This window comes from Rhinolophus ferrumequinum, chromosome 22, assembly GCF_004115265.2.
Source record: "Rhinolophus ferrumequinum isolate MPI-CBG mRhiFer1 chromosome 22, mRhiFer1_v1.p, whole genome shotgun sequence".
Lineage (NCBI taxonomy): Eukaryota > Metazoa > Chordata > Mammalia > Chiroptera > Rhinolophidae > Rhinolophus > Rhinolophus ferrumequinum.
This window is the reverse complement of record NC_046305.1, coordinates 24,785,600-24,803,812: the sequence shown is the minus strand read 5'-3', so window position 1 is coordinate 24,803,812 and position 18,213 is coordinate 24,785,600. Positions and strand designations below refer to the sequence as shown.

At 44.4% G+C, this 18,213-nt stretch overlaps 1 protein-coding gene across 2 annotated transcripts; it reads right to left on the bottom strand.

The window, feature by feature from the left end:
• Positions 1-829: 829 nt before the first annotated feature.
• Positions 830-17,966, bottom strand: EIF2D (eukaryotic translation initiation factor 2D). 2 transcript variants are annotated; one of them, XM_033093753.1, is made up of 15 exons: positions 17,713-17,966; positions 16,634-16,824; positions 15,450-15,533; positions 14,857-14,947; positions 12,275-12,382; positions 10,365-10,621; positions 9,793-9,910; positions 8,585-8,630; positions 8,047-8,150; positions 7,776-7,925; positions 7,334-7,423; positions 6,529-6,624; positions 5,157-5,277; positions 2,578-2,752; positions 830-1,024 (listed from the first exon to the last, which is right to left on the bottom strand). In XM_033093753.1, the coding sequence occupies exons 1-15, from the start codon at positions 17,766-17,768 to the stop codon at positions 954-956; spliced, it is 1,758 nt and encodes a 585-aa protein (XP_032949644.1). In that variant the 5' UTR covers positions 17,769-17,966; the 3' UTR covers positions 830-953. The 2 variants fall into 2 exon arrangements, with proteins under 2 accessions (XP_032949644.1, XP_032949642.1); XM_033093751.1 differs by having other exon boundaries at positions 832-1,024; positions 9,784-9,910.
• Between the last annotated feature and the right edge of the window lie 247 nt (positions 17,967-18,213).

Below are 18,213 nucleotides of genomic sequence, written 5' to 3'. Positions count from 1 at the left end.
TAAAACCAAAAAACTCTTAAGGAATTCAACTCAGCCCTTACTCTCCTATTGTACAAGGAGAGTTTTGGTCACAGAAATGACTTCCATGAACTCAGTAGGGACCAGAACAGTGGTTCCGAACCTTTTTGGAATCAAGTGATCTCATTGGGAATTCAACAAAAGCCTGGTAACCTCTCTTAGGAAAATGATCAAATACAATCTTGCACACCATTTCAGGGAGTTCATGGACCCTCTGAAGACCAATTAAAGACCCCTTCTATGAGCCCTAGGTTAAGAAGTTTGGGGCTAAAGAAAGCCTTTACTGGATGAGGCTCCACTGTAACAAAGCCATCATCATCCTGCAGCCACATCACAACTTACCACTGTTAGTGACAGTGTGCCAACGATGGGAAGAATCACTACAGAAACCCATATCCTAATGTGCTTTTATTGCTTCTTATTTCCATCTAGTCTAAATTCAGAGCCAATCGTTGCTTCTTTTGCCTTGATCGATGACAGAGAACAGCTGGGTTCTGCTTTCTATATGAATAACCCTTCATAGATTGGAAGGATCTATTTTGGGGCTGGGAGGTTAATTAGGTAGTAGGAACAGATGAGCAAGAGGCTGTGGAATATTTGGCAGAGAGACTTTAAAATAACAGGAAGGCCCCACCTGCCTGAACTTTGGATGGGCTGTCTGGCTTTGACAGCAGGGGAGGAACAAAAACCGCTGAAACCACATGAATGAAAAAGGCACTCCACGATGGCCTCTTCTGTCTACTGAAAATGGCTTCTGATTTGAAAATGTAGTACATGTTAGCTAAGTGGAGGAAACAAGAGGGAAATCAGATTTAGATTAGAATAAAAATTTATTTTGGTAAAGAATTATATATTTTTTTATCTGCAAAAGCTGAAAATGCTTATATAAATGACCAGCCCAGAGCTTGGATTTCCTCGTATGAAACAAGAATCTGTCACTTCTTCTTGCCAGGTTTGGGGGCCTTTTCTAGGCCTTGGATGTGTTTTCGAGGAAGCTGATATTCTTCTACAATCCAAAAAGCAGAAACTCGTCAGTGGGGCATAAGCTTGCTCCTTCCTGCTCCCCCCCATCCCGCCCCAGCTCCCCTTTGTCTCACAATGTCCCTCCTTGGCCCCGAGCCCCATGGAACCCAATCCACACAGCTACCTCCTGGCCTCCTCTCCCTCTCCGTCCCCCCCGCCCCACCCCCTGTGCTCAGTCCTGTTGTCAATTTCCACGATGTGATCTGCTCTTCTACACCCAGCTGTAACTCAGCTCCTGTGGGAAGCCTTCTGGGACAGACCATTTTTCTTTACACTTCAAGGCGAAAGTATGTATTTCAATAATTTTCACACTGATAGCTACTTGCTGGGTAGCTTCAGGCATTTAATATTTTCTCATGACAGAGAATGTGTGTGTGTTCAGTCATGTGTTTGCCTCTGTATTTCTTCTCAGCACCTCATATGGGGTTCTTTGCTTAAAAAGGCTCAACTTTAAAAGTAAACTGCTGGACTGCCTTACGTCATAAATAAATTTGCTTACTAAGCATTTACTGTATGCCAGGCCCTAAGCATGAAAAAACAATGAAAAAGGCAAGGTGTCTGACTCAAGCTGCTCAGGTCTAACAGAAGGTTCAGACATTAGAAAAAATTAGCCTAGATGCAGACCCTAACCAGAGATATAAACACAACTGGAAAGTGCTATGTTAGCAATTTTTCAAGTGCTAATTTAAGGAAATAGAAAAAAATAGGGCCTTGATCTGAGAAAGGCTTCCTGTGACCCCTAAGCTGGCCAATGGGTCTTTAGGGCTGGGCTGTGCACCCGGTGAGCACCCGGGTGTGAATGTGCATGGTGTGTCTGGGCGACAGCAGGATCCAGCACAGCTGAGGCCTGGGGTGGCCATGTGGGAGCTGCCAGAGAGGGCCTGACGAGAAGACTGGGGTCAGACTGGGAGGGTCTATTTTCCTGAGCTTTGGAGTTTATTCTGAAGGTATTGAAGAGGCATCAAAAATGTTTTAGAGGGGAGAGATATGATCACATCTGCTTTAGAAAGTTGACTCAAGCAGAGATGTGAAGGATGCTTGGAATTGAAGACAAACTGCAGGCTGGCTGACCCAGAGTTGGTAGAAAGAACTTAGGCTCTGGAATCTGACCAATCAAAGTTCAGAGCCCAGCTGCAGCACTCACTAGCTGACAACCTCAGAACAGTACCGAGCCTCTCGGAACCTCAGTTTCTTCATCTGCAAAAACAGAAATAGCTCTGCAGCATCACTACGCTTGAGAGAATGTTTCTGCAAAAAGCTCTGCAAAGTGCCTCACATAGTTTCAGTGTTCAAGAAATGTTTTGTCAAAAGGGAACCAGGAAGAAAACTACTCTAGTAGTACGATGGAGAGAACACTGAATTTTGGGGCCAAAGGATCTGGTTCAAACATTAGCTCAACCTCTTGCTGGCTGGAAAAAAACTAAATGGCCATATATATATATACAAGGGTATTACGATAACCAGAGTGAGTGAGCTGGCGGTAAGATTTTTATCAAGTGAGACCAATGTCCCTACTTCTTCAGAGGTGACACTCACCAACCAACAGCCGGCCGAGGTGGTGGACCTGGTTTCCCTGGATCTGGACCTGCAGGCCGTCCTTGGCCCCAGGGGCAGGAGTGACAGTGGTGCTAGCCTGGCATCGCTGCTGCAGTATGGCAGCCACCGCACAAGGGTCCAGACCATAGGCCTCCAAGTTCCGGACCAGGGTCACCTGGGGGAGACAGACTGATAGTGGGTACAGACCACATGCCCGCCCTTCAGAGGGCCTTCTAGAGCCTCAGCAGCCTCCTCACGCTCCATCGTCACCACCCCCACAACCATGGTACCTTTTCATCCAAAACAATTGTTTCTGTGCTTCTAAATTGATTCTTTCTACCCATCTATGTGTTATGTATGTAAAGGGATACTCTTTATACTGCACTTAACACATACGAGATGTGATGAAAAAACATGGTGAATGCTGATGCCTAATGCCATCCAATGGAAAGGCAGGGATCTTCAATACAGGAAGCGGCGCACTGAACCTTAGTAACACTGTGTGACAAGTTTCAACTTGTTCGGTGCAGTCAATCAGGTGTGAGCTACGGTTGAAAGGTATGCTTTAAAGTGTGCTGTAAATCATTCTTCATTATGACAACGCTCCGTGTCACACATCACTTCTGGTATACGGCAATTTCTGTCAAATAAAAACATTATGGTGTGTTCTCATCCACCTTATTCACCAAATCTGGCACTGTGCAAAATGACCTTGAAAGGTAAACATTTTGAATCGATTCAGGACATCGAGGCAGCCATGACAGCGCAACTAAAGACACTCACGAAAGAGGACTTCCAGAACTGCTTCAGAAAATGGCAAGAACGATGGGATAAATGTGTGTGAAGTGAGGGGGAGTATTTTGAGGGGGATTAATGGCAATGTGTGTCTATTGTAATACTTTTTTTGCTGAAACACTCACTGTATTTTATCACACCTCGTACTTTGAAAAAGTTCTTATGGAGAACTTAAAATATAAATGAAAGTAGAACAGTAAAATGAGCTCCCATGTACCCATCACCAGTTTTAAAGATTATGAACTCGTGACCAACCTTGATTCATCTAGATTCCCATCCACTCCCCACTTCTGTATTGCTTTAAAGCAAATCCTCCTGGACACCAGATCATTTCATCTACAAATATTTCAGCATGTATCTTCAAAACATAATGGCTCTTTTTAACAAAAAGATGAAACCATCATTACACTTAAAAATAAATAAACAATAATTCCTTAATTCCAAGTATCTCATCTGTAACACATGCTTTTTTCTCTTTTTCATCAACTTCACATGACAAGTATGTGACTTTGAGATAAAAAAGAAAAATATTAATACTGTTTAAAAAGTCACAATTCTCCCCATTTCTTTAAAACAAGTCCTCTCTCATTCATTACTAGAGATGGTAAAGTGCGTCATTATCAGGAGTGGGTCATGGAGGGCTGCTTTCAATAAAGTCTATAAAAGTTCCAAATAACCTACGTTAGTTAAGGGTCTCCAGCCCCAGGGAATCTCAAAATTGGTAAGACATTAGAAGTCACATTTATTCCAAGCCCCTACCTGATACACAAAGTCCTGACTTCTTTCCCCAACAAGTGATTGCCTAATCTTTGCTTGAAGACCTCCAGAAAATAACTTCCTATTTTAGAAAGCACCAATTTCAATTTTGGACAATTCTAATTATTAACACACAAAAAATGAGTGTTAAAATAAGCTAATATACACAGAAATTGCTTAGTACCGAGTCTGGCACATAATTACACACTTGAGAAACAGTGGCTATTGCTAATTATTAAGTTATCGTTACCGGTTCTCATTTACTGAATGCTTATAGGCCAAGTACTATTCTGAGTGTTTCACCTATGTATATTCCTTCATTGATTCTCACAGTGCCTTATAAGGTAGGTATTATTCCCATTTTTTACTTAAGGAAATGCAGGCAAAAAGACATTAATTAGTAACTTGCTCAAGGTCAAGCAGCGAGGCAAAGGCCACGTTTGAACCCAGGTCTTTAATCCCAAAGCCCACATTCGTAACTACATTACTAGAAAGTTCTTTATTTTGAACCCAAGTCTGTCTTCTGCTGATTTCTGCCCAATCATCTTCCTGCTGTCTTTTCAAGGCATACAGAATAGGTGCATTCCTTTTCCTGAAGACAGCTTTTCACATATTTGAGGACAGATGTAATTTGTTCCCTACGATTTTGTGTGGCCAAGTTAAACATGGTCAGTTCCTACAGCAATTCTTTACAAGTTATTTTCATTGACCAAAGCCCAAGAGGTAATAGAATGAATAAGAGGGGAAAGCCCACAAGATAGTTCTAAGGAAAAAAATAAAATCTTGTTTAACTTTGGAAGGAGGCTCTAGCATTTCCCAGCACAAAATCCTAGAGGGCAGTGAGTGAGGGACCGGCTTCACCTGTTTAATACAGGGCCCAGCCTAGTCACACAAACGTGGGTGTTTCATGAACAACCTTTGAGGTGTTTGAGGCCAATCTAAAAACCTCCAATCACATTAAGGGAGACTAGAACTTAGCAGGGACATTAAATCACCATCTTCAAACATTGTGTCTTTTTGAAAATTACCTTTTTATTAGAAGCTCTCTGTGCTAGAGTGACGTCAATTGGGCAGATTTTGCCTTTCTTCACAACCGGCTCTTGCCCGGGAAAGGTCACTTGATAGGCAGGCTGCAATTTTTCCAAACATCTGCAATGAGCATTAATGAGTTGTAGTCTGGTAAAGCCAACAGGAACTGCTTCCTCATACTCCACCACCAGCAGGCAGTTGGGTGTAAGCTGATCTTGCAGGCAGTGGTTCACCCCTGGCTTAGAATCATTCGAATCACTAGGGAGCTGCACCCAGACCAATTAAATCAGAAACTCTGGCCAGGCATATATATTTTTTAAAGCTCCCCAAGTGTGGTCAAAGTGTGATTCAGAGAAAGGAACAACAGTGACTTGAGCCCCTAGAAACTATCCACTGGCCTGGCTTTCTGGGAATTTACCCAAGCTTCTTTGTGGAGTTTACTGCCTGTCTCAAGACTCTGTCTTACCCAGCCTGGTAACATGCCACTTCACATTTCTGACAAGTTCCAATAATGTATCTTTTATAGAACACAAGGAATTTCTGCTTTTTATCTAATCGGATTTTCTCTTGCTATCCTGTTTCCCCGAAAATAAGACCTAGCAGGACCATCAGCTCTAATGCATCTTTTAGAGCAAAAATTAATATAAGAGCCGGTCTTATTTTACTATAATTCTTTACTATAATTCTTATAGTAAAATAAGACCGACTCTTATATAAATAAGATCGGGCCTTTTATTAATTTTTGCTCCAAAAGACGTATTAGAGCCAATGGTCTGGCTAGGTCTTATTTTTGGGGAAACATGGTATCATATATATTAAGATCAACAAACTTGTTCTATCAAGGACAAGACAATAAATACGTTAGGGTTTAAGAGTCACGTTGTCTGTTGCAACCTCTCAGCTCTGCCATTGTGGCACAAAAGCAGTCCACAGGCAATATATAAATAAATGGGTGTGGCTGTGTTCCAATAAAACCTTATTTACAAAAACAGGTAGCAGGCCAGATTTGGCATGTGGCTGTAGTTTGTGAACTCCTGATATAAATTGTTTTCAGTTTTGGTTCTGTGCAAAGAGTGTAAGAATCTTTCCTTTGAAGACTTGAAGACAATTCCCCTTCAGCCTTCTTTTGGCTTCTAAATCTTTCTGAAGTTCTTATTTTTAATTAGTGTTCTTTTTCTTTCTCCCTTTCAAGTTCTCTATTGTGTTGGCTCAAATCGTTCCTAAAACCCTCCACATCAGAGTTACCCACGCTCGTGTTTATGTAGAGTGACATGATACAAATTATGGAATGAAAGTCAGAGACTAAGGTAATGACAACTCTAAAGCTCAGTGTGATAGATATTAAGGGGAGGGGCTGCCAATCTCCACTACCTGGTCAGGAGACTGTCCCATGGAAGCTTCATAACTGTGTGCTGTTCACTTTTCTCTAAGATGCTGTCACATAAAACGGGATCCAATTTCACGAGACTAAAGGGAAAGAAGAGGCAATAAAGAAATCCGAGCCCCACCCCTTCTGACCCAAGGGTCAGTTCAGGATTCATCTCTTGTCATAATGTCCGTTATAGTCATTCAGGATTACTAGATCCAATCATGGGACCACCATCCATGCAGCAGTGCACGCTCTGGATGGGAGGGTGCAGGTATGCTTTCTTAGAACAAGGGAGAAGCAGGTGGTGCAGGACAAAGTGGGATGGGAAAAACTGCAGCCCGGGATTCTTGGTTCAGTTCTACTAACTACTCATCATTAGGCCAGTACAACTTTTTCATCATATGGATGTCTTTTGAAAACATAAAAAAAAGTATTACGGAACCCTCTTCATTTAGTAGTTTACCTTCTGTATCTACTTACTAAGGAAACAGAGAAGACCAAAAAGCTGCGATGACTGCAGCAAATTGTTTAAGTTTGCATTTTATCCCTCACAATAATCATCTGCATTTGAAAATCAGCAATGGATAGATATAATACTTCTTCAGTCTACAAGCAATGTTGACGGCATATACAGAGCTGAACACTAGACAATAACTCTAGGTGTCCACAGCCCACAGTTTAGAAACCAGCGGTCTTTATTATTTCTACCAGGCTGTGACCTCCTGCACGCCTGTCCATCCGGACATCCCTGCAAACTGTCTGCTAAGATGAATAGTCAGAGCACAGATTTCCTCCCCACCGACTCACTGTTTGTTGTCTGCATCAACCAGGTCGTTTTTCTTGGCGTAGTTAATGATGATCGTTCGGACCTCACTGCCCTCGAGAACGCTCCCCTTCCTAGGTGAGAAGTGACCGGCGGGTTAGTTCATGCTGTGCCAGGAGACAACCTGCAAACACCAAGGCTCACTCCCTGCTTTCCCCGGCTTTTCGACCTCGATTTTCTTCCCTTTTCCTGACCGAGGTGAGCAGGACCGTGTGAAGAATAATTATAGGTAGAAAAAGGAGAGACCGACTCCCTCATTCATTTAGTCCAGAGACTTTCTGGGGGAAGGAGGCTTGAGCTGGATCTGGGAGAAAGGGAACACAGGGCAGAGCAGGTTTTGCCAGTCACAGAACACTACTCAGGCGGAGAAGAACTACAGGCCAGAATACCAAACAGGCAGAGGAGGGCTGCTCTCCAAAAACTCACTTGTGGCCAGACTCCTGGAAGAGCAGTGTCATGCTGGCTGGGACACAGTAGAGGGGTTTTATATCTGGAGGGTGATAGGGCTGTTCCCTGCTACCCTCCTGGATAGTCTGGGAGGTCGGGGAGGGCTCAGGTATGACGAAAGATGTGATCCTAAAACCCAGCAGAAGGAAAGAAAAAACAAATTTTATACTAGTGTCTTGGCAAGTCCCAGTCCATGGCCCAGGCGCCCCGGGGCCAGCTGAGCTGTGGCGGCCAGGCCCCCTGCACTCACCTCAGGTGTTTCCAGTCCACAGCCACAATGCTCTCCACCCCTTTGCTCAGCTCCTTCACCTGTATAATCTGCTCCTGCTGCATGTGCTGCAGGAACTTAGAGAGCTAAGGGAGAGAGGGCCAGTGGTAGGGGACTTCATCACTGCCACACCCACACTGGGCACCTAGGATGTGCCAGACACCAAGTTAGGCATGTCCTGGGGAGGGACAAGGGACAGTCTCTGCCCTCATCAAACTAGGAACTGGGAGGCCACCACCTTAAGGGCCGGGCAATGAGAAGCAGCTAGAGACTAAGTGGTGAAGCCTTCTCAGAATTCTAACCAGATACAAAGGGGTCAAGAGGAGAGAGGGGGGTGGGTACCCATTTAACTGTCTCAGCCCAGGGTGAGTTTTCTTCCCCCCTCCACCCCACCATGCCCGGAATCAAAAAGCTTAACTCCAGCCTGAGCCCTGGAGACAGGGCTTTCCCAGTGTCTATCCGGCTCAGGTCATGTGCCCCTACACACCTCTGTGGGTGTGCAGAGAGGGGACCTGCTTACCTTTTTGTAGCTTGACTTCTTTATGTCCAGTTGTCGTCCTTCAGGGCTGATGGCAGATGGAAAAGGCAAGTTAAGCGACAAAACAGTAATGGTGGGACCTGCCTGACGCTGAGAAAGGGCACTTTTCCTCAGCATTCTCCTCCAAGTTCAGAAAGAGGCTGCTGTTCCAGAACTCTCTGCCCAGTGGCAGCATCACAGAGGGTCCCAGGCTTTAGGACACTCTAGATAATTGCTGTGCAACACACCTTTCCTTAAAGATAGCATGTTCTCTATCTATTACCCAAAATAGTTGCCACTAGCCACACGTGGCTGTTACGCACTTGAAATGTGACTAATATAACCGAAGAACTAAATTGTAAGTTTTGTTTAATTAACTTAAATTTAAATAGCCACATGACCACGTGCCCGCCACACATCCCAGACCCCATACCTGCCTGGGAAGCCTTACAGAAGCCCACGTGAACGGGACGGGAATTCTGGTCAAACCACGTTTTACAAAACAGAGCAACATTCTCAGGAAAAAAGAAGTTCCGTCTCAGGGTAAAAATTAATGAGCAAATCTTCTGACATGATAACATTTATTGAGTGCTTACTAAATGTCAGCCTATTTAATCTTGACAGCAATCCTGCAAGTGCTGGAAATGAGGGCTCACAGAAGCCCAATGACGAGTTCAAGTTCGCCTTCTCCAACACCCTGGCAAGCTGCCATTTGAGCCCCGACAGCTCTATCTTCAAAGCCCAGCTCCTGTCCTCATGTGCTACTCCCTCGCCTAGTGGTTTGTGCTTGGGGGTATGGTGGGGGTGTTCACACTGATTCTTCCTCCTGATACAACCTAGCTTGGCCCACCTACTTTTCAGGACAAGAGTGAGGAGGCTGAACACTCCAGAAGCCTCCTATCAAACAGGCTGCCCCGGAAGTCTTCCTGGACAGGATGTGCTGCCCAATTCGTGAGAAGTGGCTCAGAATTACCACAGCAGAGGCAGTGCTCTGAGAATCTTGGGAATTTTAATCTTCACTTCCTCAACATCCTTTCACTGGCTAAAATTTAAGTTTTGAAAACTCAGGCCCTACTTTATTTGCCAGATCAACCCTCTTTCCATAGCACGTCCCTCAGTCAAACCGTCCGTCAGTCCTGGCCTGTCCTACCACTGAGGAGGAAGACAGAGCCCTGCACCCCGGCCACCAGCCCACACCATGCCTTCCATACCAGCAGGAGAACATGTGGCTGCCAAAGAGAGTGCTGGTGAGTAATGGGAGGTCAGCCTTTTTGATCCGGCACTTCAAAGCATGTAAGAAGCATCGCTGTAACAGTGCATCCATTTGTTCTGCAAGGAAAAGATAAAAACTACATTCTTCCTAAGGGACACAGAATAGTGGGTGCTCCCACCCAGCTCCACCCCTACCCCACCCCTTAGCTCTGAAAGGAACCCATTCCCAGGTCCCAAAGCTCCCAGACTCTCTGGAGCACTGAGCCTTTAGAGAAGGTGTCACAAAGTGCTCCTCAGCCAGGAGCCAATGTTTTTCTGACAGAAAGAAACCTTAGAGGGCTCTGTAGCTCGCAATAGTCCGAATGCCAGGGCAGACTGGCACCCAGGAAAACATGACTTATGTGGCAAAGACTGCCAGGTGAGATGTTGAAGGGCTGCCGCACCACCCTCACCAAAACTAAGGATGTTCCCCTCTCTCCCACAGAGTGGCTTTGGTGCCACTCTAGCCAGGAGACTGCAGCTTCAGTCTCCAACATGGGAGGAGATGACCCTTCTACTCCCAGAGCTATACCTTGAAGGGTCTTGCTGTCTGTGGGGTCAGGGTTCAGGGCCCCGACGCTGGGATCTTCTGAAGCTTCTGATAGGCTCTTTTCCCCACACCTCTGCTGAACCTCCCCGTTTTCCTCCTCCACTCCCTCCAGGGTCAGGTGCCTCAAATCTCCCTGCAGGGTGGGGTCCGCCTGGATAGACCTCTTCTCTTCAGTGACATCTGGGGGATCCAGGGCCAGTGGGGTGATGGAAGGTGGAGAGGACTTGTCTCCAGATTGCCTGGAAAAATCTCATGTCAGAAATAGCAAGTAGCAACCACAGCAGTTTCCAACCTGGCCAGGGGTGAGCCAGGAGCCATAGGCAGGGGTGTCTCGGAGAGGGGAGACAGCCTGGGATCTCATTTCAACTCTATTTCCAATTCTGGGTCCAGAAAAGTCCCATGCCTCAGTTTTCTCATCTCTAAAATGGGGAGAGTAATTCTTGCCTCCTCCCTGTCTCAAAGGAATAATAATGTTATTAATACACATCTGGGGACAGAGAAAAATTAAAGAAAAATTAGTTAAAGAGAAATCCGCAAAAGTAGTCCTTTTCTATTAGGTAAAACTAAAACCACTTTGAATTAAATAACAAAACTAAGATTGCCAATGCATCCCCAGGCTCACAGTATGTAACAAAGTACCAACACCTGGACTGCTCAAAGGCTGCAAAACCAGTTGCTTCTGTGTTAAATCAGAATGCAGTCTAGCTTGCAGAGTAGAGATCACAATGGGTTTATGCCACTTAACCTTAGGAACACAGGAAAAAAAGTGATGCCACACAGCAGAGCACGCAGAGAGGTAAAAGCACAAAGCTTGATCTTAGCCATGATTATGTAAATCAAACTAAATTTACTAACAGCGGCAGCCAGCCCTATTATTAGGTTGGTGCAAAAGTAGTTGCGGTTTTTGCAATTATTTTCAACCTTTTAAACTGCAATTACTTTTGCACCAACCTAACAGCATTGTGACTAGTGAGGCCAGAGTGTAGGCTATTGTGATCAGGTAAATAACATAGCTATTTCCAAAAGGTCTGGGGAGAGTGGGGGCTGAGGCAGCTGCTGAGAAAACAACTTAGACAACATGATTCTGGTTGTCATTGCTCAGACTGATAGTTAGAAAACAAGGTGCTGGGAAAACATCAGGAAGCAACCCTCAAATGCCTGCTGAAACACAGGCTAATGAGGCTGCACTCCAGCAAAGCAGGGCTTAGCCAATACTTGTAAGATGAATAATTCCAAGACAAAGCTATAAATGTAGGGATGAATCTATACCGACAGGCTACAACATTTGGCCAAAAGACCAGGTATACTGCTTTCAAGGAAAGCACTATTTACTATTTGGTGAAAATGACAAGAAAATAACCAGAAAATAAACTGGTGTACAGCTCCAGAAAGCAACTGTTGCAGCGAGAAAGTGTAACTTCCACACTGAAGAGAAAGTCTGGAATGTGATACTTGAACAACATAAAAGTAACCCTCATCCTGGTGCCTGAGGATCTACTCTGCTTTGATCAGGAATCAGAAGTGAGAGTTTCTGAGCACTCGTCAGGAGGCCAGAAGATGCCTAAAGGTGTGTGGCAGATAAGGCCAAGTCGTCCAGAGCTGTACAAATAAAGACTATCGCTGTACTAAGAGGCAGATAGACAATCCCTGAGGCCGTCTTCCAGGCCTAGGATTCTATAACCTACTTAGAAAATAATCAAAGTTCTCTGTAATTTCTTTTCTGAACAAGGGAAACAAAAATTGTTTCTCCATGTTTGGCAAGAAAATTAATGTCTGGGGTCAGCAATTTGCCTAAGGACACAGTGGGACCAAACCTCTCACTTCTGAATCTAGACCCCATGTTCTCTCCACCCACGCAGCTCTCTGTAAAACAGAAGGAACACTGAACCCACCACAAGTGGTCCTGGTAGGTGTGGAGCACAGAGAAGCCCCTTCCCTTCAGGCCTGAAGTCAGCATCTCAGATGTGGACATGGCAGCCACTCCGACGGCAACGGGGGCTCTGAGGAGGAGGAGGAGGCCAGAAACAAGAGTCAGGAGAGGTCTTCCAGGAGGGCACATCTGGACCGCTTTCCACACATGTGCTAAAAGTACCAGTTGCAAATCTGAAGCATCCACTTGTATCACAAAACTAAACTCAGTCCAGTCTCAATTTCTTCAGATTACCTATTAATATTACTTTCAAAAATCCCATGACCAAACCTTCCCCTTCTGTATAAGTAACGCCTCTGCTAATGTTTTCACTGTTTCATTCCTACTATGAATCAAACCCAGGAAGGACTTGAGAAGATATTTAAAGTTCTCTTACTTTAATTTCAAAAATATAAACTACCTCCCCTATCTTAACGAAGGCATAGCCATCCTACACTGGAGTTCGGGATGGAGGCCATTCATATGCCAAAAGTTAGGCTGAGGGATGGCACAGGGAAGAGGGAAGAGATTAATAGTGGCACCAACTAGGTTCCTTCTGAACTGGCTCTTTATAACCGGGCTTGCTCTGTATAACTGTCTTATCTAAGAACTGCATGTGTCCAGCATGTCAAAAACAACCACACTTATAGTAACTACAAAAACTTCCAAAGCCCAAATGGGAAATCTCTGTCATCCCAGTGTTACTCAAGGATGGCTCACTCATTGTAGAAATTGGTGACCAGCTGGATAACAGTGGGGGAATATACAAGCCTGGCAAGGTCACCTGGGCCTAAGGGAAAAGATTCAAGGGCAGAGTTCCCAACACCTGAACTTAAAAAATGTTTGCTAACTTGGTAGCTCCACTTCCTGTGCCCATAGGTCAGTTCCTGCCACAGAAACTTCGAATCTGGCTTCTTTCCCAACTCCTAAAAGACGGTTGTTTTTCTTCCAGCCCTACAAGGGTCAATGGCTCAGGAACTTCAGTCTCGAACATGGCTTGTGGTTTTAATAAACTCCTTTGTACCCTTATCCCCTGCCACAACCACCCCCAAGCTTCATCCCCATATACATCCTAAAGGCCAACCGAGCAGGCCAAATGCACATCTGTGTAGTCTTCTCCTATCCTGGATGGAATGCTGCCAGGAGAAAACAATGACACCATCATTCCTTTCAAGTGCAAGTTTTGCTACTGCTACATGTAAACAAGGAAGGACACATGTCTAGGTGCTTGGCTTCAAAAGGTTCAAGGCAAACAGGAGAATGTGAGTAGCAAAAATAAGATCTTTAAACCCGGCCCCCCCCCCAGAAGCAATGAATAAAATAATGAGATGTCATTTTTCACTCAGGATGACACAAATAAAAATGACCGATCATATCCAGTGTTGGTGAGAATGTAGGGAAATAGGCCCCACATACCCTGTCGGTGGGAGTAAAGACTGATATAACGTTTTTATAGGGCAACAGAAAACATGCACGACCTTCAGCCTAACAGTTCTGTTTCTTAGTATCTACTCTAGAAAAATACTGACACTGGTGTCCCTAGAGCCATCAGAAAGGTATTGTTTGTGACAGAGACGTATTGGAGGAAGCCAGAATGTCCACTAGGAGAGGACCTCTTCCATCACCACACAGTAGGTAAAAAGATGCAGCATATCTGGGCTTGCTGACATGGAAAGCGTCTGCACTACCTTAAGTGAAAAACAATATAAAGTATAATTGTTTGTTTGTTTTTTTAAACATACATACCCCAAATCATACATTTTTATATGCACTGAAGAAAGCTGGCAAGGATACGTATCAAAATAATGATGGTTACTTCTAAGAGAAAAGGATTGTGAGGTGAGGGGGCTTTTGATTTTTCAGAATTGTTCATATGATTACTTCCTAATTTACCTTTAAAAAGCAGCAGTGTGATGACGTCTGAACAACATCATAACTGTACTAAAAATCATTGGATTATACACATCAAACAGGTTAATTTTATAGTATGTAAACTATATCTTAATAATGCTATTAAAATAGTTAAAATATGGGGATGATGAAAAAAAGTGTCAAGGTCATAGAAGACAAGGAACGACCAAGAAAATGTCACAAACAGGAGGAAGACATGACGACTAAATGAAATGTGGTATCCTAAATTGGACCCCTGAACAGAAAAAAGGACATTATTGGAAAAACTGGGGAAATATGATTAAAATCTATAATTGTGTTAATAGGATTGCACCAACATTAATTCCTTAGTTTTAATCACTGTACTGTGGTTACATAGAATGTTATCATTACAGGAATCTAGGTAAGGAGTATATCAGAACTCTATACTATCTTTGCAACTCTTCTATAAATCTAAAATCTTATTATTACTTTTTTAAAAAGGAGAAGCAGCAGCAGTAGCAGCAGCAAATATACTTGGCCCAGATATGTGGACACCCCACAGGCTCATTGCCAGAAGAACCTGTATTTTTCTTTTAATCCTTTATCCATATACTTTAGAAGTTGTCAATCCCCATCCCTCCCCCAGTTTAACCTAAGTTTTTCCCCTAAAGGCACAGCTGGCCAGCACAGTACCTGTTCCCCACCAAGGCAATGGCACAGAGGTCACCCTTCTGTACCTGAGGCAGACCAGCAGGGGGCACGACTAGTCCTGGCAGCATCAAATCTGCAGCAAACAAGACAAAAGCATCACAACCTATGCTCTGACTCCACCTAATTCCAAGTTTTACTTCATCATTTATTCATTCACTCAACAAACATTTATTAAGTATCAACTATGTTATTCATAATGAAAATAAAAAAAGGCAACCTGAGTAGCAGACCTTTTCCCTTTGTGGGGACTAGTGGTCAAATGGAAGCACGAAGCTGAGGGTCCAGCTCCGTGATCTATCTTATCCGGGTTTCCCAAATTCAGCTTGTTGATTTAAAATATAGCATATGGCAATTCACGAAGTACTTTCACATCATTTGTCTTATTTGAGCCTTATAAAAGGGTCAGAGAGGTCTAGAGGGCTCACGAATGAAACCAAGTGGGAGACCTGACACACACGGGGGATAAATTCTGTTTTTCAAACGTATGAATGCAGGAAACGGGTACATTTCTTAAAGTAGTGATCCTTCCTAAGTAGGTTTCAGCCAATAGCCAGAATACAGGAAAATCCTCTTACCTGCTCCCCCCACCAGTTTTTCGAGCACCAGAGGCCATGTTGTGAACGTTGGTAGAAGATCAGGATAGGACCACAGGGTGTATACTGTCCAAAAAGAGACCCAGGAAATACTTACTGCCAAAGTCAATCCCCTGGGGAATTGGCAAAGCCAAACACTAACATTGCTTTAATTAGGATATAGAAAAGAAATTCAACTCAAAGCTAGAGGAAAGGTTGTGAAGGGATGCCCAAAGAGGTTTCATTTTTAAAGAAGGCAGAGACTTAAGAAATTGGATGTCACTTGAGACTTGGAGGCACCTATTGTTCCACGTGGACTGCAGCAGAAATTAGACGTAGTGGATAAAAGTGAGGACACAGACCCAATGAGGATTCCATTTATTACCTCAGAAGCAAATAACCTAAGAACAGGGCATGAGCCTGTAAGATACTTTAAAACTTTCACATGTCTATTATTTTTATTCCCTGTTTCCATAGTGATTACCAGCAATAAAACCATTAGATCAAAAATAGCCTGTGTTTGTACAGCAGCAAAATGGGGGGTGGCTAGGAGTGACCTGAGACTGCATTGCACTGTTGCAACCAAGGTTGGAGAAAGAAAAGCCCTAAGTGACAAAGTAGGTGTCAGCAGCTACAGAAAAATGAAAAGGACACTGAGTCTCTGAGATCTGTGACAAAGAGAGAAAGCAAAGAACCCTGATAGCCAGGCAGAGCCTAAGAAAGATTCCCTATGAGATATCTCCACTGAAGTACATCACTAAGGCAGCTTGGTATATAGTTTAATTAATCCAGCCTCTTTCCTATAACAGAATCTCTTCGGTATCTTAAGAAAATCCTGCTAGTGATAGTTTTAAGAAAAATTTTTTACATGCCCTGAAATTCTACCCTTTTCAAGACCTCTGCTCCATTCCTAATTAACCCACTATAAACTATTGTTCCTTCATCTCAGAACTTCCTTTGGCAACTACCCTCTTTCTGTGTTAGCCTTTTTGACCCTCCCTCCTATAGCAGTTTCTGCTCTTGAAAGACCCAATTCTAGGAACAGTCTGAAAAAAAATCCTTAGGGATGGTACTTGGAGATTTTCAACTTTTTTTTATTTAAGGAAAACAGGTTAATGAAAGAAATAAGGAGAAACAGATATTACACAAGGACTATAGTAATAGCCATCTCCATCCTACTGCCATACCTGTCGGATATAGATTTTTCTCCAGTTCAAATAGGATGGGGTTACCACCACTCACGTACACAGTTACTGCATCCCCTCTGTGAGCATACAACTTCACAATGTTGATCTCTTCCTTTCCAGGTACTAACTCAGTGACCTGATCAGTTCCAAGAGTGGGGAAAGCAGCTGTCACATCAGCCCGAAGCTTTCTCCTGCAGAAAGCACACCAATACCTGGTATGAATGCTGCCTGGAGGGATTTTAATAAATATTGAGGACTCACTATAAAATCATGAGGGTCAAGGAAAGATGGTCTGATTAATGATGCCCTATTCTGTTTTTCATCCAATGTCTCATCTATTTTCACTTGTTCCTGGGACATGTCTTTCCATTTTACAAGGAAAGAGAAAAGCTGAGACCCACTGAGAAACCAAAGATAGCCTGACATTGTAAACTCAGCCCTGCCTTCCTGACTCCATGCCTAACCCTTGGACCCGCTTCTTTCTCATACATGCTTGGCAAATCTGTCAGCTTATGATTAAACAGCTATACCAGGGCACCAAGAATGGCAATTATAAAACACTGGTTCCAAAACTGCCAAAGTAATATCTTTACCTACAAAACTGTATGAACAGATACAGTACTTACATGTGCCTTATCCCCTCCCACTTCACCCTCCCTCTCACCTGCCAGAAGTAATCACTAGACACGTTTTCTCATGTACTTGTATTCTTTGTCCCCATCTGATCTCTCCCAAGGAATTCTACGCTCTTTGGAGGACAGGGACCCTGTATTCCTTCAGGTTTGCATCCTCCACAATAACTTAGACTGCAGTCTATAAGCGCTGATTGAATTTCTTTTAAACTCACTTTTAAACTCACTATATCCAAAAGACAGCCTGGGAGATAAACCAGGCCTTCCCTCCATCTTCATCTTTAAAATGTATCTAATCCACCCTTGCCCCCTGGGATCCCTTCCCGACTATACCCCTCGGTCTCCACTCCCGGGTGGGCTGACCCAGCCCAGAGAAGGCTGTGGACCAACCGGTTTTGAGATATCTGGGTGCCCTCGTGGGCGGAATAGGCCCCTTCTCTCCCTCACCTGTCCGACCCTTTGATGGCCGTGTTGGACTTGACCCGAAAGGCCTTGGCAAACATGTCTGCTGGAGTTGCCTGAGGAAGAGAAGAAAAGCACAGAAGCTAGGGGCTGTCAGGAAAACAAGAACGCGGCGTCTCGCCAAACCTCAGCCCTGGAGGCAGCCATGCTGGATCCCGGCTGGGAAATGGGCCCGGCTGGAAACCCGTGTCGCGCAGCTTCGTAGCTGTTGCTGCTGAGGAGACCGCGGCTGCCCCTACTGACATGGACCGGAACTGAAGCAAGGAGGGGCGGGGCCCAGGGAAGGCGGGGCCTACTCCTGAGCGCGAGAGGGAGAGGGACGCCCCGCCCCCGCCGCCGCCTCCCCGCTGCCCCGCTCTGCGCCTGCACGTCTGTAGTAGTGACCCTCCCGGCCAACAGCGTTTGCGTTCATTTCCACTCCATCGGCGTTCACGTGTGCTGCGTAGGAGTTCTGCCAGCTCCCGTACCATTCAGTTTAGTTCAGTT